Source organism: Typopeltis vanoorti, chromosome 12 (genome assembly GCF_054136105.1).
Source record: "Typopeltis vanoorti isolate ZY-2024b chromosome 12, IOZ_Tvanoo_1.0, whole genome shotgun sequence".
Classification (NCBI taxonomy): domain Eukaryota; kingdom Metazoa; phylum Arthropoda; class Arachnida; order Uropygi; family Thelyphonidae; genus Typopeltis; species Typopeltis vanoorti.
In genome coordinates, this window is record NC_143560.1 from 138,904,493 (window position 1) to 138,932,488 (window position 27,996).

Consider the following 27,996-nt stretch of genomic DNA (forward strand, 5'->3'; position numbering starts at 1 on the left):
GGTCCACAGGAAGATGCCATGTATCAGCAAATTAGCACAACGAGTGTAGGCCAAACAATTATTATAGGACACTTCAACACTTTATTATGGGGACATCATTTCGAGAGAAGAAAGGGGACATGGCAAGATGGAAGTGGGATTTATGCAGTTGCTAAGGGATAATTACATGAAACCACATGTTGTAGAGGGGATAAGGGATTTGAGGGTGTTGGATCTGATAATAGCATCAGATGCATCCATAACCAAGATGTTATGAAGATATTTTGCTTCCCACTGGGGAGAGTGACCGTGCAGTCTTTTTCTGGGAAGTTTGCCAAACGTGAAATTCTCTGTCAAGAAGGGGTTTACGTTCAACTATAATGCTGGTGATTATGAGAAACTCGGGACTGATCTTGGAACAGTGCCATGGCTTGAGAAGCTACAAGGAAAGAATGTCAGTAGTGCATGGCAAGTGGTCAGAGATTGCTTGAGAGTATCAGTATCAGACTGCATACCCAAGGTCAGGAGGATAAACCAAATTGGAATTAGGTGGATGAGTAGGGATATAAAGGAAGAGCTGCAAAAAAGAAAACATTGTGCAGGAAATATTAGGAAAGAAGTGATCAGCATACTCATGAGCAGTACAAAGGGCAAGCAAGAAGGTTGACTAGTATGGTAAGGAAGGCCAAATCACACTATGAGAGAGAATTAGCCAAACAGGTCAAAGTAAACCCAAAAGAGATTTTTCATTTGTAGCAAGTAAGAGGAAAAATAACTATGTTAGAATCACTAAACAATGCCTGTGGTAGGAAGGTAACTGAACCAAAAGAAATAGTTGAGTTTCTGATTGATCATTTTGCAAAGGGGTATCCAGGTGGTGATTTTACAGCTGCTGATGCTATAGAGATGCATATCAACATTGAGGTAAATGAACAGGTGTTTAGCATATTAAAAAATATGAATGTGAACACAGCACTGGGATGGGATGGTATATCAGCCCATGTACTACATGATTGTGCAAGAGAATTGGCATTGCTTCTGACAAAGTTATTCAATTTAAGTCTCAGCTGACAAAGTTATTTAATTTAAGTCTCAGCTGACAAAGTTATTTAATTTAAGTCTCAGCTCTGGCATGGTTGCAAGGGCTCCAAGACAGAGGTAGCAAACTACAAACCAATTAATATATTGAGAGTGATTGTTAAAGTATTGGAAAAGTTGGTGAAAGATAAAGTACAACAGTAGGTATATAGGGATGTGCTACTCTATAGTGGCAGCATGACTTTATAAAGGGTAGGTCCTGTCTTAGTAATTTATTCACATTTTATAATGAAGTGACAGTAGATTTGGATAAAGGTAATTGCTACACCATGATACTGCTTGACTTTTCCAATGCATTTGACAGAATACCACATGGAAAACTATTACAAATACTGGAGAGGATGGAATGAATATGAGGTTAGTAGCATGGGGGGGGGGGCTTACAGATACAGTCTAGAACAGCTTTTCTCAACCTTTTTACACCTGCGGACCGGGGAAAATAGGAGAAGTATTTTGTGGACCGGTTGACGTGACTGGAGTACTGTTTCTGAGAGACAAGGAAATTTCCACAGACCACAGGTTGAAAAACACTGGTCTAGAAGACTAGAATGATTAGTGGAGTGGAGTCTAGAAGAATGATGTTTAATTTGTATATCAATGACATAAGAAAGATTTAAGAGGGAATATTCAATTCTTTGCTGATGATGCAAAACTGAAGAGAACAGTAGTTGATAAAGGTGAGGTAGATATCCTGCAGAATGATTTAAATAAATTGGCATTGTGAGCAAAGGATAATGATTGTCAATTTAATGTTGCAGAATGTAGGGTTATGCACTTCAGGTTGAAAAGATTGCATATGATTTATCATATTGATGGTATTGGTTGGCAGGAAATTGATGAGGCTAGGGACTTGGAGATAATGGTGGATAAAGAGTTGAAGTTCAGAGGGCATATTGCAAAAGTTGGTAAAATAGCTCAACAAATAACTTGAATGTTGAAAAACTCGCTAACAAGTAAAAATAAGGACGTTATTATCCCTCTTTATATGTGACTGAATCATAGCCTTATGGCTATGATTCAATCGCATCTTGACTTCTATATGCAGATTTTATCCTGGGTTTCTTAGAGACCAGGAGGTGGTCGAAAGGATTCATACAGGAATGACCAAGATGATGATAGGTCTGTGGAGTACTCCCTATGAGGATAGGTTGAAGATTTGTGGTTACAAAGTTTAGTTGAAAGTTTATTTTTCACTTGGTTAGACTGTAAAAAATTTAGTTTAATTCTTTATCCAAGTGTGAGCAAACAAAGTTTGCACCTGAAAGTATCTTCAGGACTGGGGTAAGGTAGTACAACACCAGGCAACTCGTTGCAAAGGTGGAGCAAGCTAACATCACTCCTATTTCAGTATCTCCCATAATGCAAAACACATCTCCTTGCAGATATGTACAATGTTATGCATTAAGGGAAGGGCCACTACCCAGACTAGTTTCGACCTTTATTGAGGTCTCTTCAGTGGGAGCCAGGCCCAAGTGGAGATTCCAGGCAGAAGCATTAGCAAGGTCATCTCTACCTATAGGAGTTGCCAAACAGTGTGCCACCTTTTTATTAAATTACTCTAGATTTAGAGAAAGATGTTGAAAGTTTATTTTTCACTTGGTTAGACTATAATAAATTTAGTTTAATCCTTTATCCAAGTGTGAGCAAACAAAGTTTGTGCCTGAAAGTAACTTCAGGACTGGGGTAAGGTAGTACAACCTGGTGTTTTACTACCTTACCCCAGTCCTGAAAATACTTTCAGGCACAAACTTTGTTTGCTCACTCTTGGATAAAGGATTAAACTAAATTTACAAAGTTTAGTTGATATGCAAAAAAGAGGGGATGTGATAGAAACTTTTTAGATAATTAAAGTGGTTTTATAAAATTGATGCAAATGAAAATTTTTCAATATATGACAATAGTCAGAGAACTAGGGCCCATCCATCTAAGTTGTGTAAGAGTGTGGTTAGTAGGGATGTGTGAACCAAATTTTTTGGGTGGTGAGTGAGTGGAATAGATTGCCAAAATTGGTTGTGAGTTCCCTGATGATGAATGGATTCAAGGAGAGATATGATAGGATTTGTGTGTATGATGGTTGATGTGGATCTCCTGCAGTGAGTTTCCAGACTCCATGGAGATGCTGTAAATAATAGTAATAATATTAATCTAACTCTCGTCTAAATTATCCCGCTGATCTTGAGTATACATTCTAATACTGATTTTTTTTCAGACACCCATCCCACCTACCGCTTTTGACCATCTTCCATGCAATCCTTTTTAAGCACTGCTTCAAACTTATTTTAAGAGCTTATTTGTTTGGCTTAGTTATGGACAGATCTGCTGATGCTATCACCAAATCTGTTACTCTCAAATCCCAATCTCCTTTACCACTTTCTATTTCAAGCAATTATATTTTAATAGGTGTATAAATTTCATTTTCTTTCTGTTGTGTGATTGTTACTCGTAATTTGTATCTATATAATTGAAGCCCAGCATAATAATTATTGAGCCTACACATATCATGTTGATTTTCCAATGCACATTATCTACATCTTTTCCATCCCCTAGCCTATAGCATCTAACTGCATATTTTGCAGTATATTGTCTTATTGATCTCTCTCTCAACAGATGGTCGCATATGAAAACATTTCAAAACATTACTTCTTGCCTGCTCAACTCCTAACACTTTGTCTCAGCCCCAACCAACCTTCGAATATTGTTAACACATCATACTGTTTTTTTTCCCAATGAGTTCCCTCTCCAACTTTTTAAGAAACATATTAAAGATTACTTTTTTTTCTTTAAAAACTTGCCTGTGCAAGGTACTTTTGTGTTGTAGGTCGTGTGATTTTTCGTGTGTGAGGTTGTTATAAAAAAATACACATACACACGCCTCCATAACTAATCCATTATTATGTATCTCTTTCTCTCTTGCATGCGTGCTGTGTGTGTGTGTGTGTAAGAGAGAGAGAGAAAAGATGCACTTTCATTTAACATTTTGTTAATTTGAAATAAAAGTGCTAATCAGGTATCATTTTAATTATTTTTGTAGCTTCAAAATACTGACAAGTTTGTGGTCATCTTCCTGTTAACTGTTGATGGTATCTGCAATTTTGCTCAGAACATTGTTGCCTTCAGTATATTATCAATGGTGTCTCCTCTGACCTACTCTGTCTGTAGTGCAACAAAACGAATTTCAGTTGTTACCGTGTCTTTGTTATTACTTCGTAATCCTGTTACAGTATTCAACTTTTTTGGTATGATGTTGGCTATACTAGGGGTTCTTGGATATAATAAGGTAAGTATAATTTTTTTACAGAATTTACTTTTTATTCATGTAGAAGCTTTTGGAAATTATGAAATTGATAATTTACTTTAGTAAATTATCTACTTCATTCTATTTTGTCAGGTGTAAATAAACTAAATATTTATACTTGACGTTTTGCCAGCTCATGTTAGCATTATTTAAGGTACATTGAAGATACACACTTAGCAAAGACAAATGAGCTTCACAGCAAGGACAGTCACATGTATAAAGGGCAATAATAGTGCTCTCTCTCTCTCTCTTTCTACGGTGATGTTCTATGATTATCATTGGGCTGGGCAGATAGGTTGGTGCTTTGAAATTTGAAAGGTTCAAATTTAAAATTGTACAGATGATTTGAATTTGAAAGTGATCATCATTTAGTGATGAGCAGGATAAAATTAAATTTCATATTGAAAAGAAGAACATGTAAGAAAGTTTTGAAGCAAATAAAAGTTGAGCAGCTCTCAGATGTGAACTATATACTAAAATTCACAAATATTATTCAAGAAAAAATGAAAGAGTTAGAACAGGAACCAAACCTTGGAGATTCAGTGGTAAGCCCTGAAGAAAACATTGATTGATTCAGCCAGAGAGGCTGAATGTGGAGAAGTTGTCTGCAAGAACAGTAAAATCAGAATTCCATGTTGGACACAGGAAGTTAAAGAGGCAGTTAAGGAAAAGAAGAAAGCATATCAAAATAGAAATTAAATATCAGGAAGGTGGCAAAATATTCTGGAGACTGTTGAAAAAGCTCAGAAATGGAGGAGCTGTAAAAGGAATTAGAGATGAGAAAGGCGACATATAAACTGGAGAAAAAGATATCCTTGATGTATAGAGTAATTTCTTCAAAAAATTGCTAAATGAAACAAGTAATGACAGCACAGTGGTAAAAAACACTCAACAGGCATGCAATCAGGAATACATATCTATACTTGAAGAAGAAAAAGCCTGAAATGTGGAAAGGCAGCAGGAGTAGATGATATTCGACCAAAAATGCTCAAGTATGGAGGTATAAAAGTTTAACACTGGCTGCATTACATAATTCAGAAGACCTGGTCAGAGGGACAAATTCCAGATGACTGGAGCAGACCTCTCACAGTACCCATCTATAAAAAGGAAAATAAAACTGAATGTGAGAACTACAGAAATATTTCCATACTGAATGTTCCTGGTAAGATTTATGCAAGTATACTTGAGAAACAGTTGAGAAGAATTGTGGAAGAAAACCTTGGTAAAGAACAAGCTGGATTCGGTCTAAATAGAGGCATCAGGATCAGATTTTTACTTTACGACAAATAGTTGAGAAATCATGGGAATATAATAAAGATCTGTATTTAAGTTTTGTAGATCTGAAAAAGGCATATGACAAGGTGCCAAGAAAAAAGCTATTCAAAACACTACAGTTATATGGTGTCAATGGGGCATTATATCAAGCAATATTTAGTCTTTATTTGAGTTGTAAGTCATCAGTTAATATTGAAGGAAGTTCAGGATGATGGTTTTATGTTAAATCTGGTATCAGGCAAGGATGTACATTATCCTGTCTGTTATATATTATCTATATGGATCACAATATGAAGTATTAAACCTGATATCAAAATTGGAGATGTTAATCTCAGCTCTACTTTATGCAGATGATGTTATATTTCTGAATAAATCCAGTACAAGTCTGCAAGATTCCCTTACTAAATTGAATAACTGTTGTAATAGATATGTTATGAAGATCAGCAAGACAAAGGCAATGAAAATCGGCAGAAGTATTGAAATATCAACTGCATTGTGAATGGAGAACAAGTAAAAAATATTTCAGCTACTTAGGCATAATTTTTAGTGAAGATGGTAAATTAAATATGCAATTAGACAACAGAGTCAATAAAGCTGTTATGATAGGTAGTCAGCTGAATAAATTTATATGAAATAAGAGAGAAATTGGTCAGAACACTAAATTAACTGTATACAAGACAGTGTTCAAACCAATTTTAACTTATGGATCTGAGAGCTAGGTTAGAAATAAAACACTTTACCAAAGACTAGAGACTGCAGAAATGAGAGTCCTGAGAAAGATTAGGGGATGAACAGATGCCATCAATGGCAGTATTATATTAAAAACGAGGATATTAGGAATGAACTTGACATTGTCAGCATCCAGGAAAAAGACCCAGAGGAAGACCAAGATATAGGTGGATTAATACAGTAAAAAGTGCCTTAGAAGATAGAAATATAAGATCTGATAATGTTGGAGTCTTGATAGGTAACAGATTGATTTGGAGGAAAATTGTTGATAGGAAGTTAGTAATGATGTAAGTTCTTTGTGTAGTACTATCATAATATTCTGTACATCCCTGAAGGGATGTACAGAATATACATGATGATGACATACGAGTAACCTTGTTAACATGTTACTCTTGAGCTTAATCTAGTTTTGTTACCAGATAGATAATTAATATTAACAGGACTCTAGCATTTGTGTAGTTAGGTTTTTTTTTTTTCACCAGAGGTTAGGCCAGTAGTTTTAATGGTTGACCACATCATTGTAACTTTAACGTACCATGTAGATTGTAGTGCAGCTTGTTTCTTTGTTATATGTGTATGCTCCAGATGATGACCTTAATGTGAATGTTGAGTGATTATTTTGGTTTATATTAAACTGAAGTTTTTCTCTTACCTGGTAGCTGTTTTTCAATGAATTAGATCTGACAATACTGGAGTACTGGCAAATAATAGTTATTTGGAGGAAGATTGTTTATAGGAGATTAGTAAGAATATAAGCTTGATCATGAGTACTGTCATGGTATCCTGTACATTCATTGAAAGTATATATTTCAGGAAATAGATGACAATTATTATGATTGCTGATTTTCATGCTAAATTAGTTACATCAGTGATTCAATTTCAGTTAGTCTTGATGACATAGTGAAACTTAATTATTAGTACTATATTTCTGACATTAATGTCTTACTCAGTGGTTTAGGTCTCCGACGAGAACTAGCTTTTTCTTTATTAGGTTGCTTTCTTTAATGATTCAAAGAATTCCTATGTTTTGCTACTGGTGCCTTCACTTGGCATGATATGCACAGATAAGTTGTATTTTCTAATTTGAAATGCATGCCATTCAAAAAAAAGTTAATTTTCATGTGTATTGACCAATGCTTGAGCTATTACTTCTTTTTATTATTTGAAATTATCTGAATAAGTCATATGATAATTATTTTTGAGAAGCATCTCATCTGTTGTAGTCTTCTTTATTTCAGTCACACCAATTATACGAACGAACAGAGTATTTCTTTAATTTCTCTGCTATTTCCACTTTTCCTTCCACTTGTTCAGGAATGACTTTTTACTGTTCTTCCTGGTTCTCTGATGGGGGGGGGAGAAAAAAAAAGCAAGGTTCTTGAATAACAGGTGATGCTTCTGCTGACATAACATTCAGTCATATTGTACGATCATATTTCTGTGTGGTTTTAGCTAAGATGGAGTACAGTTTGATTGGCCAAGTCCTAAATTTATATATGTCCTTTTCTATAATTCTTGATAAAATCAATGAATTTTGTTTAGTAGGTTTATTTTATATTTGTTTTGCAAATTGTAATTAAAAAATTCATTTGTAATGAGTAAGTTGTGTTAGGTTGCACTTTGGAATATGTTGACCTAAACAGCTCCTTGTTTTATAATTGTCAAAGTGATTTCCTTCATAAATTTAACCAAGTATAACTGTAGCAGCAACAGTTTTTTAAGTGCTTAATATCACTACAGAATCTGTAAGTACACAAGCGTCCCGCAACGGTATTTTTATTAGTTCAATATTGGCCACGTGCAAGCACCTGCTAATGCCTACTGCAAAAAAGCCTAGTGGTGACAGATTATTCCTAGCATAGCTAATGCAGTGCTGTAGACTAGACTAGACTTGACATCATAGACACCAAAAAAAAAAAAAGTCTTCTGTCCAAATTTTGTTGCCATTGTACATGCTCCTCACATAAAAATTGATGAATTGGCATATAAATTTCTCCTGAATCTGAACCACCCTTTCTTCTGTGCACTGTGCCTCCCTTCCTTATAACAGTTCATGAACTTAGGAAAATGCATTGCAACTTGAAGCACTGTCCTGATGCTTTTGAGGAAACATTCTCCTTCAAAATCAAATGAAACTAAGCTATAACAGATCCATAATCAGCACCTCAACAAAAAATCACCCACCACCAATACCAGCCAGCTCCATAGTCTTCTGTCAATGTCACGACTCAATCGAGGCAAAAAAAAAAAAAAAAAATCCAGTTTCAGTCCCAGAAAAATGAGCTGCCACTGCTTCAGATCCACAAATAAAAGAAGGGATGGCACAAACTTTCTGCAACTGGTGATAATTAGTAGTGAGTGCATCAGAACTAATGGCAACTATGAACAACCTCAAAGTAACTTCTCCCCAGTTGTGCATACGAGCCTGACTCAATCTTATCTTCAGCTAGTGTGAATAAGGTCATTGACTTTGCCACCAAGTGGGGAAAAAAAAAAAGAAAAAAAAGATGACAACATGTGAGTGAAATTTGGAACATCGACTACAAGAGTGCAGTACTAGTGTAGAAAGTGAGTGCCACTAATAACTATCTTGGAAACCAAAATACAAGTACTCTATAAGGTCAAACATGTTCCTATAAGGAACATGTATTACTCACTCGGTCAACAAAAAACACCATAGATACTTTCACATTCACTTGACAGATATACGTGGTCTCATCTCCAACCTCAACAGTATTAATTTCCATCTCCACTGTGCAAAAACTGCATCTGCTTTTCCTGACAGAAACCTAAATCTTGGCTCCAAGGGTATTGTTTGTGCATACTTTCACTCTGACATCCCATGTCAAACAGCATTCAACTTGAAATCTCTCAGTTTCAATCTACTTTGGCTGAAGATCTCTCTCTGCTCCACTCTGTCAAATTCATATGCTTTCTCTATCACTCTTCCAATGTTACCAGCCAGTCTGAACTTTTCAACTTCCTCTACTTAAATGTCATGTCCTTCAGTCCAACTTTCTTAACAGTGAGGTTATCTTTCTCAAAGAGTGTAACATTCACAATACTAACCAGTTTTATTCTCTAACTGCACAAACCAAGCAGCTAAGAGATGCTAAAATATTTGCCATCACAAATGATATTACAACAAATTGTTCACATGCTCACCAGAATACCAGATAACCCCCCCACTCTCCAAACACTCTGGACCCCTTTCCTCACTAGTGATCTCACCAAATATACTCTGAAGGTTGTATACCCCTTAGGTAATTTAGACTATAACCTTCTGCTTATCCCTTCTCTTATCTCTCTTTTGGTACATCTTATGAAGAAGTAAGTCTTACTTCCCCAAAAGATGCACCAGGTCTCTACAAATGAAGAACCAAGCATACCACAACTATCTATACTCAAGAATTCCACCTTTCATCACTGTTTACACCAAAGCATGAAACAGCTGCAAGAAAATGCATTGAGAGCTGATTTCCAGAGAGCCAGAAGCAGGAAGCTGCATCATGCTCAAATGTCAGTCATGCCTTTGGTCTCTTTCCGAAGCAGTTTGCCATAACTTTTGCCCACTGCACTCAGTTGATCTCTTGCATTGACACCTACCAAAAAAAAAACCAATCTCTTGGCATCATACTTTCCTATCTAATCTAGACAGGAAAATCCTGTCTAGATTAGATACCAAAAAGTCTCCTGGCCCCGATGGCATTTCTCCAATTTTCCTGAAGATTTGAACTCCAGAGTTGACTCCTGTCCTATGTCACCTCTTCAAGATCTGTTATTTCTCTGGTATCTTACACATTAGAAATTGGACTATGTCTAACTCATTCCTCAGAAGGATGATTACCATTAAACTACCACTCAATCTGTCTCACCTCAATCCTCCACAAAGTAATGAAGAGAATGATCAGCAACCGACTCCTATTCTACTTTGAAGGTACTCAACCAATAAACAACCACAACTATGGATTCTAGTAGTTATTTATTTAGAAATTTAGGTTTAGAACCATGAGTAAATTAAGAAGACAAAAGTTTTATCTTACACAACTCAAATACCACTAAAGAATTATTTAAGACAAATCTTGCTTCTGCTCGTTCGGAAATCCCTGCTGACTCTTGATCATGACACCTCTTACCAACAGCTTTCAAGGGCAGTCATTGAAATTTATCATGTGGCACTTTCTCAAATTCTTTGCAAATTCCAAAATAATGATATTATATATATTTTTCTCTCGTAAACTGTTACTTTATTCTAAAAGTCAGGCAGATGACAAAAGCAAGAAGACCCATTAACAATTAATGCTGTCTCTCATTGATAATGTTAACCTCATTAGTAAAATTTTCTGTATGATCTTAGATGAGGGAAAGGCATATACTGCAATTTTCTTAGACTTAGTGAAGGCAGATGATAGGGTGCCACATGATAAGCTGATATTTAAGTTGCAGCACATGGGTCTGGATGTTAGATTGGTCAACTGGATTCAGGATTGGCAGTCTGATGGGTATCAGAGAGTTGTGTATGGTGGAGCAGTTTCAAGGAGGCAGAAGGTTACAAGTGGGGTCCCACAGGGCTCACTACTAGGACCTATATTGTTTAACCTTTATATCAATGACATTGCCAGTGGATTGCAAGGGGATATTCAGTTGTTTGCAGATAATGCGAAGCTGGGAAGGATTATTAGTAATAGTGCAGATGTGGTAGCCCTGCAAGAGGATTTAAATAAGCTAGATAGATGGGCAAATGAATGGGGGATGTCTTAAAAGAAAGGAAATGGGGGTGTCAGTTTAATGCAGCAAAATGCAAGGTCTTGAGGTTTGGGAAACATCGATGGGATGCTGCATACTCTATGGGAGGAGTTATACTGGAGCAAGTAGGGGAGACAAGAGATCTGGGGTTGATGATTGATAGAAACCTGAAGTTTAGGGGACATATTGCAAAGGTGGTAAAGGTAACACAGAGGATTGCTGCAATTATGAGAAGGACACTGACCTGCAGAGATAAGAGGGTTATCATTCCGTTGTATAAGTCTCTGATCAGACCACACTTGGACTATTGTTCTCAGATTTGGTCTCCAGGATTTGAAGGGGATAAATTAACTGCGGAAAGGATACAAAGACGGATGACAAAGATGGTTTCAGGACACAAGGATAGTTATGAGGATCGGCTGAGGGAATGTGGACTGCAGAGTTTGGTGGATAGAAGAAGGAGAGGTGATATGATTGAGACTTTTAAACTGTTGAGAGGCAGTTACAGGGTTGGCACTGGGGAGTTCTTTCGCTTGGTTGAACAGCGGGAAGGAGTGATGACAAGAGGCCATCCCTGGAAGTTACAAAAGGAAACTGTGAGCAAGAGGGTAAGGAGTGGTTTCTTTGCATGGAGGGTGGTTGAACCGTGGAATGCATTGTCTGATGGAGTAGTTGGAGCGAGAACGGTCATCGAGTTTAAAGAGTGGTATGATAGACTTTGTGTTTCTTAGGAAGGACCTCCCACGATGAGTCTTTTGACTCCATGGAGGCCTGAATAATAATAATAATAATCTTTCACTAATTTCTCTAAAATCTTAACAACTACAGAAGAAATACGAAATACAAACTGGCCCGTAGAGTGACACTTCTATTCTACCACCACCCTTATGTGGTGGCACCATCTTACCCTCCTTGGGCACTTTTCCCATAGCTAGACTTTTTTTGAACAGTCATATCAGTATAGCTGTCAGTTTCTTAGCACATTCTACTTAAAATATCGTAAATCTCTTCCAGTCTCACTGCCTTATGGACTTCCAGAGTACTTGGTATTCCAAATAAGTTCTCCTCATGCATTTCCATTCATGAGGAGAACCATGAGCCTGGATAAAATTGTGGGGTTGGGGAAAGCAATGGTAAACTACCCTGTAAAAAGTCTCACCAGGAATATTTTATGAGCAATGCCTACAAAGTCACCTATGGTTGGAAACAATTGAAAGGGAAAATCATATCATTCATTTCCAAACTTTCAACCCTTTCCATTTCTTGGTATAAAACCAGGATGAAATACTCTAATAAAGTGATCATTATACAGCTCCACTATGTTATCTTACATTTGTCACTCAAACCCCATTGGTCATTCATCCATAGTAATATCTCCTCCCTACAGGCCACAAAATGAAAACATTCCTTATACTTTTTCTTGGATTGCAGTGCTAGACTCTTCTCATATTCCATTTGTCTTCCTTACTATACTTGTCACTTTCCTGGCTTTACTTTTTTATTCCTCATATATATAATATTACTTTTTTCATAAACTCTTTTATCTGCATTTCCTATATTATTTCATCAGTCATCCATTTTACATCAAATTGCATTATCTTTTTTGCTTGAGGGTATGCAGTTTGCCTGCTGATGTTTCCTAACTAGCTCCCATATGCTGCTATCTCTCGCTTCCAATTATTTCCCCTATGCAACTATCATAAGCTGATTTCTGAGATTATTTTAGTCATCTGCCTTATAATTTCACATAAATTCCTTTCTCTGATATTACTTTATATCAAGGCATCATCCAAGTCAAGATTACAGCTGTGTCAAGAATGACATCTCAGTTACAGTCAGATCCTCTGATGCTAAGACCAAATTCAAAACTCTTGATTCTCATGTTGATTCCGCTACATGTTGCCTAAGACATCTGTCCCTCCAAACTTTTGGACTGCTCTGTGTTGTGCCCAATTTTATGCTGTTGTAGTTAAATTCTCTAATAATGATCTTCACTTTGCAGTTGCCAAATTTATCTGCCTAAACATTTCTTGCTTATCATCCCCCATGTTTCCTGCCCTATAGCAACATCTCACTAAATATTCCATCCAATTCACCTCACACTATACATTCCCAAAACTAGTAGTGTGTGATTTCCTTTCAAATTGTCTACTCTGAGAGACAGAAATCATCATTTATCATATATAACACTCCACTACCCTATTTAACCTTCCTATCCTGCTGAAACATGCAATATTCTTCTTCCTGTTAGGATGTGATTTGGTCAACCAAATTTCACTGATTCCAACAATATCTTTGGACATACTGAGGCTATCAGTGATGCTAATTTATTCCTGATACTCGTGGCATTTGTATAAAGAAACATCAGTGCATTATTAGAATTCCTTTACCCATTATTATTCCCCAAGGCTACATTTGACTCTACGATATACCACACATTCTGCAATCTCCTATCCACACAAGAGGCCACCCCTGCTTTCATCCACCACAGGAACTCTAGTTTCCCTTCCCCAACACGCTCTCTTGCTTAAGAAACAACAATCTCTTCAGATGCATTTGAACATGAAAGGAAGTAGGCATCTGAAGAGATGCCTACTAAAGAGATTGTTGTTCCTTAAGCAAGTGAGTATTAGGAAGTACTCCAAACATCCACATCTTTCCAACCATCTGCGCGGTTAGCCTAGTAGCTATGCGCCTCGCAACCATATGCCTGGGGAAGGAGTGTCCTAGGTTCGATTCCCGTCGGTGACGTGAGGAGCTGAAGGATCTTCCTCAGCCATAGTCAAGTTAGCCAGTCTTGGGCGTGGACAGCAGGGTTTTTTCCCCAGTTTATTCTGGGGTTTTTCATCCCGCAAGCAGGCAAACTGGCCTTGAGAACTCAACACTACAGGCCATGGGATACACCGGGGCATAAGGCTGACCACCTTATCCTGTAAACGGATTGAGGTCCGATGATCAATGGACCCTCGACACCGCAAGGTAAAAAGAGGGTATAAGGAAGATGATGATGATGATGATGATGATCTTTCCAACCTCTTTTAACTCATTCTTTTACCATCATCATTATTATTATTACGTAACACCTCCAGGGAGTCCAAGGACTCATCGAGGGAGGGCACCTACTCCACAACTCTCTGTTTCCACCAACCACAACTACCTTCATCTACACCAACGGCATCTACCACCAACCATCACCACTAGCATTTTCAGACAATCACAAACATCCATGCCTACGCCGGGATTTGAACTCACAGCCTTTTGGCTGGAGAGCGGATACGCTCGCCACTCGGCCAACCAGGCATCATATTATTCATTATTAATGAATGAATGAATGATATTACTTTTTGATATTACACACACACACACACACGCTTTTTCAACTGCACAGTTCTTAACATTAACCTTAGATCTTTTGCCATGCAATTCATGATACCCGAAGATCATTTGTACCAGTAATCACTAATCATCTCTTCCATGTTCTTACCTCACTTCATTACCATAGTTGCACTTCTTGTTCCTCCTCCAGAAAGCACTCCCCAACATTCTAGTATGCACACTATACTAGAATGTTGGGGAGTGCTAGTATGCATACCATGAATCAGTCTCTACCCTCTCAACTTCCTTTCTCTCTCTTTTCCTGGTCCACCATAATTTTCACTTCTGCTCATATTAGCCTCACATCAGTTAGCCTTTCAAATCTCTATTCCCTCCTTCATGTGAATCAACTTATTTTTCATACCATTTCACTTCCTCTCTATTGTGGTACCTGTATCTCTCTCTCTCTCTCCAGGCATCATATCCTCACTCAAGATTAACTGATAAGATGTATACATGCCATGGGTGAAGCATGCTACAAATCTTGTATGATACTGTGCAAAAGATAATCTTTAAATCTTTGGCAACTGCCATAATTGAAAGAAAGAAAGAAACAGTACAAGAATGTATCAGAAAAATACTTCCAACTCCAAAATGCACACATTCCATCACAACTGACTCTGGCTAAATTTACAATAAAATCTCTAATAATTAATATGAAAACACTCCTTCCCACTTTACTCTACACAGTACCTTGCTTTCTGTTGTCTTAATATGCCTGAGAACCTGCTTATGTAATGCTATAATGCTTGTATGTTTCTGTGACTGGTTTTTCTTACATGACAATAGAGTCACTGTTTCATTGTTGGTAGCAAGGTAAGATGCATGCTTTTATTTTCAATGGGTAGCAACTTATTTATTTGAATAATTGATATTTTATAGAAAATTAACACACACTTCTAATTTCTGTGGTATGGTGACTCAATTTTAAAATTTGCACTTGCCCAGGGAGTCACTACTTCTAGTTTCCCTGGGAGCAAAAATTAAAAATATGACAAACATAATTGAAAAACAAAAAATAAAAATAAAAGAGATGGTAGTTCTCATAATTTAATATAATTTAACATATAATTTAAGTAGTGACAAATATTGTGTGAGAGAAGATATGAAAGGTCTATTGGTAGAAGTGAGAAAGAAATGTGAGAGAGTAAAAATTGTTGGATTACTACCCAGATATGACGGTGCTGAGTTAAGAAGGAGGGCGACGATAGCAAATGATTTCATGTGAAGGCTGTGTAGAAGATATGAATGCGAGTTTTGAAGATGTGTTTGATGGCAGAAAAGACTTGTATAAGAAGGATGGCCTGCACTTGAATTCATTTGCAATCAGAAGCCTGGAGAAATTACTTCTTGGTAAGAGAGCTAATGCAGAGAGTCAGGAAAACCAGATCATCAAGGGAGGAATGGAAAAAATGTGAAAGTTCACCTATGCTGTGCAAAAATGATAAAGATATAAATGTCTTCAAACATGGTTATGTATGTGATGATGGATAATATGCATTAGGTTCGGGTGTTTTAAGTATATCTGGGGAGGGAAAAGAGAAAATTGTAGAACAAGACCAAATAGATTGCATATCTAATTATAAGAATAGGCTAGGTGGTAATTTATTGTGTCTATACACAAATGCCAGGAGCATTAGAAACAAAGGGGTTGAGTTCATTTGCTTTATTGAATACGATGTGGCCTAAGATTGTTGGCATTAGTGAAACCTGGCTATCAGAATCAGATATAGTAAGTGCGATCGAGTGTAATGAGTATACTATTTTTAGGAATGACAGAAGAGATAGGAGAGGAGGACTACTAATGATATCGGATGACTTAAGTCCAGTTAGGGTAGAAACACAAGAAAACAATGATGGTAACAATGTTTCGTGTAGCAGTGAGTTGGACTATCTGGTGTGAAGTGATGGTTAACAGAATGAAATATATGGCGGGGTGTTGCTACAGACGTGGCAGCTCAGTTGCAAGGGATAAAGAAATGCATCGCTAATTTAGCCATGTGGTACCAAACAAATGATCATTATGGGTGATTTTAATTTTCCGAACATTGATTGGGTAGAAGAGAAATCTCATGTTAAGAAAGAAGAGGAATTTATTAAATTGTTCAAGACAACTTTCTCAAGCAGCATGTGAAAGAAGGAACTCAAGGTCAAAGAGTGTTGGATTTGCTCATAGCATCAGAAGGGCTCTCTGTCAAGAATAGGGCTATTTTATCACCAATTGGCAACCACTATCATGCTTTACTTTCTTGGAAGTATCTAATTGTATTGATGCTCCAATTAAAACAGGTTACATGCTGAACTACAAAGCTGGAAATTATGATCAACTTAGGAGAATACTATCTTTGGTCCCATGGTGTCAGCAATGCATGGGAATCTTTGAAAAGGTGCTTAAATGAATCAGTATCTGATGTATCCCTAGTGTTCGAAGAATAAATAGGTTCGGGGTGAAATGGATGTCCAACCTTATTATGCAAGAAATCCACAAGAAGATGATGGTGTGGAAAGAATAAAAAAAAAAATCAGCTAATGCCTTTTCATTCCTGTATATACAGGGAGTAGGCGAGGCCGTTTTTAGCCCTATCTAACTTTTTGGAGACTAAGTGGGCAGTTCAATCTCCACTGGTACCCAATCAGATAGCTGGCCCAAGGCTATCACTAATTAAGCGGCACACAGTGAAGAGTGACGGCTCAACAAGTGCTACCATCTCGTGGTCCCTAACCCTAACATTCATATTTAATGCCTGAAATAATGTGGGTTCTACGGTCGATTTTCTTGAGTTTACGGGACGAAAAACCTGAGTTTCCGGGAGAAAAAACCCACTTGCCCGTGCCAGAGATCGACTAACTCGGGGACTGGTTGAAAAAAAGGCTTAGAAAAATTTCCTCTAGTCGCCGACTAGACTCAAAACCAAGTCTTCCTTCGTGTGGCCATGTGCCATGATGTGCAAACGGCACATCCACTGAGCTACACAGGCTCCCTGTGGAAAGAATATCATGAGAATAAGAGTGAGAGGAGTTATGAAATATATAAAGCTCAAGCCAGAAAAGTTATGAGTATTTTGAGTATGAAAAGAAATTGGCCTGCAAGGTAAAGGCAATCCCAAAGAACTTTATCGTTATGCTGCAAGTAAAAGAAAGAATGAATGTGGAAGAATAACTTTATTGAATGCAGATGGTACTCGAGTGTTGGAAGCTAATGAGATTGTTCAGTTAATGAGTGCTCACTTTCCTAAGATATATCAACCAGGTGTATGTAACATGGTGCAGTGCTACTGTTACATTGGGTGAAGAGTTAGAGGTGCACGAAAATGAGGTTGAAGAGCTGTTGCATAACCTGGATAAGAATTTGTCTATAGGGACAGATGGAATATCAGCCTGTTTGATAAAGGAATGTTCAGCCAAATTGGTTATGCCTTTCACATGTTTGTATCACTTGAGTTTCAGCTCAGGAATGATACCACAGAAATGGAAAGGAATGTATGATAGTTCCATTGTCTAAGGGTGTTGCAAAAACTGGTGTGTTTAACTATCAACCTATCAGTATCTCTGGTGTGGTGGTGAAGATTTTAGAGAAGTTAGTAAGAACTTGCATACAGAAATTGGTAGACATACATACTATAAGCTACAAGAAACAGCATGGGTTTACTAAAGGAAGGTCATGTTTTAGCAATCTGCTCATATTTTATAACAATGTTATGGCCAAGTTGGATAAAGGGAATGGATACACTATGATAATGTTGAATTTTTCTAAGACATTTGATAGGATACCACATGAAAGGCTGTTGCATAAACTGGAGAATATGGGATTAGAATATAAACTCTTGATTTGGTCAGGGAATGGTTGACAGACAGACATATCAAAAAGTGGTATATAGTGGGTGTGAATCTTCCAGATTTAAGGTGACCAGTAATATACCTCAGGTTTCTGTCCTTGGGCCATTATTGTTCAGTCTAAACATTAATGACATCAGGAAGGATCTAACATCAGATGTGCAATTTTTGCCAGTGATGCAAAGATAGGCAGGGCAATCAGGGATGCTACTGATATTCAGCAATTACAAAATTATTTGAATAGACTGGAAATTTGGGCAAACGAAAATGACTGTCAATTTAATGTTAGTAAGTGTAAAGATTATGCCCTTTGGTGTGATTAGAGTTCCAGCACCATATTATATTAGCAGGATTATGCTACAAGAAACTGAAGAGGCAAGGGATCTTGGCATATTGGTGGATAGGAATTTAAAGTTCAAAGGTCACATAGCAAAAGTTGCAAATACAACTCAGGATAATTGTGATGTTGAAGCGAACATTGTAAGGATAAGGAAGTCATTTTGCATCTTTATAAGACTTTGATAAGACCACACCTGGATTATTGTGTGCAGATTTGGTCTCCTGGGTTCCAAGGGGATATAGAAGCTGTGGAAAGGGTGCAAAGAAGAGTTACAAAGATTATATCTGGGTTATGGGATTTAGATTATAAGGACAGATTGTGAGTATGTGGATTGCAGACTGGTTAACAGGAGGAAAGAGGGGTGATATATAGAGGTCTATAAACTTTTGAATGGGTGTTATAGGATATCAAGTGATGAAATTTTTCTTTATATGGAAGGTGGGGAAAGAACACGGGGACATCCATGGAAATTAAATTTATTTGCAGTCATAATAGCTAGGTTTTTCTCTTAGGGATAGTGAGTGCATCTAGTGTGAATGAATTTAAGGGAAGGTATGGCTGGCTTGGGTGATTTATAGCCTCCCTCGATGAGTCCTTGACTCCCTGGAGGTCTCAGATAATAATAATAATAATAATCCCATAAATATTCTTTTAAATTAAAAAAAAATAATAATAATAAATAAATAAAAGTGATATGTTGACATTCTGCATGCATGCTGAAAGAGATACATACCTAGTAATTTACTGACTAGAACACAAGTTTTGGCTCTTGGCCAGTCTTTAGTTCTTATATTACATGAAATACAACTGAGACTTTAATATATATTTGTGAAAACAAAGTTTTATTATTATTATTTTATATGGATCCTGTCTCTTCCCTTTAATTAGCCGATACAGCTGTCACAACAATGGTTTCATTCTCAAATTTTTTTGTATATTACCTAGGCCTCTGGCTTTACAACAGGTTGCCTTGGTATTGCATTATATATAACTAGCACTTCTTTGGTAGTAAGAGAAAGATTGTTTCTTCAATTGCTAAGGGCTGTCCATTTTATGGTTGTTGCCATATTTTGAACTTGATGAATGTTAACTGTGTTTGGCAAAAAATAACAATACTTAGTTAACAAGAATTAGTTTCGGAGGTTCTCTCACAAGTTAATTTTTCTTATATATCACCTTAATTCAACTGCTGAACTATTTCCATAGTATTTACCTACCTTGATACAGCAAGAGACTTGTTTCTATATAGTGTTAACAATGGGGAAATTCATGAATTTTAGCTATATTAGGATTAACATGAAATTCACCTTTCAATATTTTGAACTGCTATTTATCTCTTTTGTTTACTTTCTCTTTACCTGCAGAATTCTCTAGTATCCTGTTATTGCAAAATAAAATTTCAGATATTTGTATGCTTAACCACAAATATTCATACTTATTCATTTTTTGCAGGCTAAATATGATTCTAATGTGATTAAGAAACAGGGATATATTTTGCCTTATACCAAGAATGATGTCAATATGTTAGAGGAATATCAAACCAGTAACCATGTTCATCATTTATCTGATACAAAATTTAGTTTACAAAATGGTTATATGCACGTAATTTCCAATGGATCACCAAAGAATATTATAGAGAATATTTAGCCTTTTTTTTTGTAAGTTAAGCATTTTATTTACAAAAGAAAATTAATACCATAGTTATTACAATATATATATTTTTAAATTATTGTATTTCATGCTTGTATTTCAAATGGTTTTAATTTGAGGTGTTAAGAAGATGTAAATTTACTAGTCTTTTAAACTCCAAAGCGTTTTTTAGAATGTTAGTTTTTTTGAAATACATTTAAATGGATATGTGACATGCATTTATGTTGAATGAATATTTATTTTTTTAATATACATGTGTGTGTGTGTGTGTGTGGTTTACATTCCTCGGTATAACTTGTCATTCACAATGTCAAATTGATTTTAGGTTGCGGAAATAAAATATTTATTTATAACTTATTTAAGTTTAGGTATACGTAGATGATCAAATTTATCAGGAAAAAAATGACTATAAAATATTTGCTAGTATATCTTATTGCTGCAATGTGAAATGCATCTATAAACAAATCTTTTGTTGCTGAATCTAATGCCTAATGGTCTCCTAAAGAAAATAATATGAATAAATATAAGTATCAAAATGAAATTTTATTGAATATTTGAAATAATATACAGTAGCAAGTACTACAGTGAACACCACCATAAAATTATGAATTACAAGAAGTGGTCTAAGTCCCATAGAACCAGCATTGTTTTAAGCTCACTGGTGCAAACAATAAAAGCATAACCATCATAATAGCAACTGAATTTCCTCGCAAATAATATCAACCAATGTCAAAAAAAAAAAAAATCCAGCTGTTAAGTGTAATCACGTGAGAAACTGCATAAAATTCAGTTACATTTTGTATTAAAACTATAAAATAACAGAAAGGAGGAAACTATATCACAGTTTCCTCCTTTCATCCTGCATTGATAACAAAAGAGGATTAACAGGAGCCTACATAAAGTACACAAAACAACATGTAAAAGTATGTATGCAAATGCAGATATTAATAGGAGACATAAGAAAGAAGAGTTATGAAATTATCAAAATGAAAATCCAGAATTAATGTTTACATTTTGAAATGTTACAATGATGTGAATAAGTAAGCTTCCTAAATGCACAGATGTCTGTCCATTTAGGAAGAATGGTCCATCTTTAGATCTCCTATTTAAGAAAACTAACTTGTTCACATTAACTGTGCCAATACCTTAAGTTGACTAACACAGGCTAGCTCTTTATTACTTTGTGTCCCTTTTCTGTTTGTAATTGAAGGTGATCAATAAATTGTTTCTTTTATCCTAGGAGTTTGCTATAGCAAGCAAGTATCTACTGTAATAAAAAGTAAACTTTAATCTGAAATGTCATATTGTAACTAACAAACATACTTTTTAAATTTTTATCATGATGCTGTTGCTTTCTTGTTAGTTTCTAGAACAAGTGTTTCTAAATACTTTATAAGATGTCTTCCTCTTTGATGATTATATATTTTGTATCTCCCTTTCTCCTCTCCTGTTGATTTCCCAGGGAAAATAAATTTTTTATAGAATTCATGGTCCACATTTAATTAGTGTTGGAGACAACATTAAGCTTATATTATGGGAATTAAATATAATAATTAAATAATGTAAATATTACATTTTATATATTGGTATTTAGAATTTGTTTAAACTTTGTCAAGCTATCTTAATTTTTTAGTTTTTGTTTGTATTGAATTAGATCATATTGGAGTTAAATTGTGCAGAATCATATGACTTGTATGCCTCACTAATGTACCAAATTTTTAAGATTTATAGTGCACAACTGAAATCATAAAATTTTTGAATCCATGAATGAATTACATTAGCTTGTAAGGTGCCATTTCATTATAACACATGTTGAACATTTCATATTTTAAGATATTAATAATTTAATTCACTAAGTATAGTAGTTTAATTAATTAAATGGTTAAAGTTGATTATAATTATAGGGTGTTGGCAACCAAAGAACAAGCTCCACTTGGGAGTTGAGCCTTAAATGCATTTTGTTTCCTTGCTTCACCAGGATTAAGCATTATAGTATTTATTTTATTTAATGATAGACTTAAGAGTTTTGACAAAATTAAATTGAGTTAGTTGTAAGTAAATGGCTTTATTTTAATTCTTCAATTTCAAAGCAGTATTTTGTTCCTTTTTATCCTTATCATATACCATTAAGAAGTAACTTTTGCATTTTTTGAACCAGGAACTGAATCAAATGTCTTATAAACAAAGCTGATAGTAGCAGAATGCCTTTTATCTCTTAAACTGCTTTTATCAATTTTGATATTTATCCTTACTAAAAATTTATTTCTCACTTTTGATTTGGATTGGACATTACAAACTATTCTTTCTTGTAGGTCCTCAGTTATATGAAATTCATGTATTTAATGTTTCCAGTTCCCAATTTAGCTTTTTTTTTAACTTTCTGCTGCTGCTATGCCAAGAACTAAGGATGAAATTTTTAATGCTTAAAATCACGCATCTTCTCTTCTATATGGAATTTTGAATTTGTATAGAAGTTGCATAAATTCCAAATTGGATAAATTTTACAAGATTATAAAACAAACCACATAAAAGCAGAGTTTACTTGGCTTATCTTTGTGAATATCTACAACCACATACCTTTATGGCATTGTAAAAAGAGCAGTGGGTTTGTGAAATAGAATACTACCTCCAAGTAATGAGACTATTAATATGGCATTTTTTAATGATTTTTGTTTTTGAGAATAGACAGATTTAGAAGTTGCTTTAAACACTGTATAACATGCCACCCTCAAAGTAGTTATTATTCATAGTTGATATATACCTAAAGATTTGAGATTCCATTCAGTGGTAGGAAAATGCTGCAAAGTCACTTCCAGATTTCAAAGCAAACATTTCCCATTATATGAATTAAAACAAAAGTAATGAATAATAATAGTGTAAATTTTATTATTTGAACATGTGTTATGCATATTATCCTTTTCACATCAGTTCCATATCCATGAAAGTATTTCTGTTAACACAAGCAGTTGGTGTTACTTTGAACTTGCATGACAAAATGCAGACTACTCTGGAAACTTTGATAATTTAATATGGGGGGTAACAAGTGATAATTACTCCATTTTACTTTGTTGAGTATGTTATTCAGGTTTCCCTCCCTTTCCTGTGCCACAGGCATTTGATTAAGCTTACCGAGCTGTCAAAATTATCAACTTATCTCATACACTTGTAAAAAACTTATTTTTGGCTGTTTCATTTATTTTGTTTTATATATATATATATATTTTTCTTTGTTCTAACCTTAGATTAGAATATATAGAAAACATTTGTGCAAGTTGCAGTCCACCCTCCTCAAAACTCATTTATACTTATCCTTGAAGCAAAAGAAAAAACAATTTTCTCTTCCTATTATTATATGAGTATATTTCCTCTTGAATGTGATTACCATTGAAAAAAATTATAACTGGAAAAAAACTCATGTAAAATACTTTATTAGGCATAGAATTTTTGCCCAAGTATAAGCATCATCAGTACAAGATCACAACATTGCAATTAAACATTAACAGACAATTCTAAAAAGTAGCAGATGTGATGTAAGATAACTGAAAAGGTCAAAAAATTTCCTGACTTATAAAAAAAAAAAAAAATTCTAAAATCAGTGACATTGACAACCACATTTTTTTTTAATTCAAAAAATTTTACTTCTCTGAAAAGTAACAACTGAATTATACGAGGGTGGTCTGAAACGTTCTTGGCTTTGACCATAGATGGCAACACTATCAGCAAGATTTTTTTTTTTCTTTTCTTCTAAGTTTGGACATTTGTCAAAAGCATCCGTGTGACATTCCAAGTCATTCTATCAAGTAGTTTTTTTATACAGCTGTCTGAAGCAAAAGTGTTGTCTGTATCCCTTGAAATGGATAAAACTGAGTATCGAGCGGTTATAAAATTCTTTGTAAAAGAAAGTTTAACACCAAAATAAATTCATTCGAAGTTCATAAAAGTTTATCAGCATTCTTCTCCTTCATTTTTGACAATCAAGAAAAAATGAGCTGCCAAGTTTGAACATGGCTGTACCAACCGTGAAGATAATCCACATGAAGGACATCCAAAAAGTGTAACAACACCAGAAATCATTTATCAAGTGCATGATATAGTATTGGATGACCAGCGAGTCAAAGTGCATGAAATTGCTGAGACTATAGGCATTTCAAAAGAACATGTAGGATACATTTTGCATGAAGAAATGTAAATAAAAAAGCTTTGCACAAGATGGGTGCCCTGCTTGCTCACAGCAGATCAAAAATGCATTCACATTTAAATCTCTGAACAGTGAACTTAGCATTTTAACAAGAATAAAACTGATTTTGTGTGTTGATTTATTACTATGGATGAGACTTGGATTCACCATTACACGACATAATCCAAACAGTGGACAGAAGCCAGTTGTTCAGCGCCAAAGAAGACAAAGTTGATTCCATCAGCAGGAAAGGTCATGGCATCGGTTTTTTTGGAGGCTAAAGGCATTTTGTTTATTAATTATCTTGAAAAGATAAAACAATAACTGGGGAATATTATTCTGATCTTTTAACCAGGCTAGACGTAAAAATTTGTGAGAAAAGACCCGGTTTGCAGAAGAAGAAAAAAATCATCTTTCATCAGGACAATGCACCTGCCCACAAAGGTGTTTTGGCAATGGAAAAATTAAGGGACATTCACTATGAATTGTTGGAACATCCACTTTGTTCCATAGATTTGGCTCCCTCTGACTTCTGTCTCTTCCCAAAACTAAAACTCTCCATCGCTGGTCAGCGTTTTTCTTTGAATCAAGAGATGATTGCAGCTGTAGAGGGGTATTTTGCAGATCTTACTGAGAACCACTATAGGGATGGGATGATGGCACTGGAACATCGCTGGAATAAATATATTAGTCTTAAGGGAGATTATGTTGAAAAATAAAAATAATTTTGAAATTATAAATTCGTTTTTTCATTGTTAAGCAGAGAACTTTTCAGACCACCCTTGTATTTTTTCTTGTAATATTTGTTTATTAGTTAATAATAGAAATAGAAGCCACTCAATCAGGTTTTCAAAAAAAGACAAAGGTACAAGATTTTCAATTTGAAAACGTTATGTGAAAGAAGCCTCGAAATTGTAAACCAGAAAAGCATATATCTTTGTTTTATTTGATTACATCAAAGCATTCGATTCAATAGATCACAAGACATTAATACATATCCTACAAAATGATGGGTTAAAAGGAAAAGATCTGCATATAATTACAAATATATACTGGAATCAAATGGCCTCAATAAGATATAAAAATGCATATTCTGATAACTTTGAAATCAAAAAAGGAGTAAGACAAGGATGTGTCTTATCACCCCTACTGTATAAGTTACATAGTGAGCAAGTTTTTAAAGATATTGCAGAATTGGAGGGTGTAAAAGTCAGGAGTAGGAACTTCAACAACTTCAGGTATGTAGATGACACAGTCCTTATAGCTGAATCTGAAGATGATCTTCAAAACATAGTCACAGAAATTTACAACAGAAGCTTAGACGTGGGATTAATTATTAACTTAAAGAAAACAAAGTGCATGATTATATCAATCTGGTCAAGCCTTCTCTACAGCAGTGAAACTTGAACTCTAAATAAAGAAGCAGAGAAAAATTAGACGCTTTCGAAATGTGGACCATAAGAAAAATGTTGAAATTATCATCGACAGAGAAAATGAAAAATGAAGATTTTTTAAGAAGCAAAAATGAAAAGAACATTAATGAGAATAATTAAAAAGCAAAAACTTAAATATTTTGGACATCTAACTAGACAAGAAGGCATTCAGAAAGGAAACTGGATGGAAAAAGATGGAGAGTTAGACCCCGGAGAATGTGGTTTGAAGACATTAAGGACTGGACTGGCTTGAATTACCATAAATGTTCCACAGCAGCAAAAGAAAGAAAAAAGTTCCATGACATAGTTACCAATGTGCTTCTAGGGGATGACACTTGAAGAAGAATATTTGTTTATTAGTTAATAATTTCTAGCTTTTGGATCCTTGTTCAAGGAATGTATATTGTTTATACCATACCAAGTTGCTTTTTTTGTTCCTCTCCAGAAATACTTGACAGTATACCACATAGCAAAATTTGATCCTATTCAGATTATTTATCTAATTTAACTGTGTAAGCTGTTAATGAGTATTATATGCTAATGAATCATATTTTCTTCTTGTTACCGATTATACAGATTTTCATCTGTATAATCCTGTCAAAGGTGATTGAGAGTTCTTATGGATATTGAGTAGATTAAATCTTGCAACCATACTTCATATATTTAGTACACAAAATTTTAAAGAAATATATTATTCCTAATAATTGTTTGCTATTTATAAGATTCAAGAATTATGTTGCTGTTGGTTTTATATATATATATATATATATAACCAACAGAAACAAAATAACAAATGTATAATAAACTAGATATCTGATCTACACACTGTTGATCAGATATCTAGTTTATTATATATGTATATAACAGGCACATTAGCAATATATGTACTTTTTATTGATAGCATAATATTTTTTCTAATGTTCACTCCATAATAAACATATTTGCATTAAACAGAATGTCATTGTTAAGATAATTTATTTTTATAATAGATATTAGTGTGTCAAGTGCTGATGGAGGGGAGAATATGTCTATCATTGGAATAGTTCAGTAAATGTTAACTAAATGCTTGGGACTGTGTTTAATAAACGATATTTTAAAGTACAACAAATAACACTGTTTTATTCTGTAACTGAAATATTGTCATTCTCTTCAGTTATTTGTTCATGGAATGTAATAAATGTCTTCTCAGCACAAAACAGTGAATATGAAAAGTCAGTGCAAAAACTAACTCATGGTGCAAATATTCACTGCCATAAGAGTTGTGGAAAAATTAAACTTCTGCAATATACTGTATCTTTAACAGATTTAAATGATATACATGAAAAGTTATTTCATGTATACTCTGAAGGTAGCATGTAAAAAATGTCTTGCATTCACTATACATAACTATTGTATATAACATCTACAATTTATATGCATGTACAATATGTACACGTTGCCCATTAGAATTAATGTCATAAGTTATGTCATATCATCATGCTGGCCTTCCTAATAGTGGATATAAAAGCTAATATTCATATAGCCATCATTTTTGATGATACCGATTCATAAGTATGTGAGGTGCGTTGTTCAAAATAGTCTAAATAATTTATTTTGTTTAGACCTTAAGTTTGGTATCTGATCACTTCTCTAATAGCATTTATCTGATTTATGGACTTCAAAAAATAAATTTATGTTTGTAGTTTTATAAACAAAATATTTGCTTGTGTGCTTCTACTTTGTTTTAGCAATTATATTTGTTTCAGCATACAGTAAAATTCTGATGTCAGTTGATAATTGCTTAAATTTGAGATTGTTTTCCATAATTTTCAGCTAAAGTTAATATGAATTGTGTATAAATTCTTGTATTAATTCAATATTATCAATGTTTCTAAGCTTTGACAAGTAAAAAAATCTTTCTCCCAGTTCTATTTTAAGTGTTGTTACATCAGCTTGCTATATAATATAATGTAATGTTAATTGTACATTAAAATTGTACATTATCATATTCAAAAAATACGACAGACTATAATCTAGAATAAAATGCCTATGGTCTTTGCTTTGAGAATTCTTTATATTCCTGCTG

At 34.8% G+C, this 27,996-nt stretch overlaps 1 protein-coding gene across 3 annotated transcripts in view; it reads left to right on the plus strand.

Annotated features, from left to right (window-relative positions):
* The window catches only part of LOC150101255 (solute carrier family 35 member E1 homolog), a 119,867-nt gene extending 91,889 nt beyond the window's left edge, over window positions 1-27,978 (plus strand). For all 3 annotated transcript variants that reach the window (XM_090402267.1, XM_090402266.1, XM_090402268.1), the window contains 2 exons: window positions 4,109-4,354; window positions 20,124-27,978. In XM_090402267.1, coding sequence (XP_090258393.1) covers window positions 4,109-4,354; window positions 20,124-20,318 — 441 coding nt within the window. In that variant the 3' untranslated portion in view covers window positions 20,319-27,978. The remainder of the gene's footprint in view (window positions 1-4,108; window positions 4,355-20,123) is intronic.
* The last annotated feature ends 18 nt before the right edge of the window (window positions 27,979-27,996 follow it).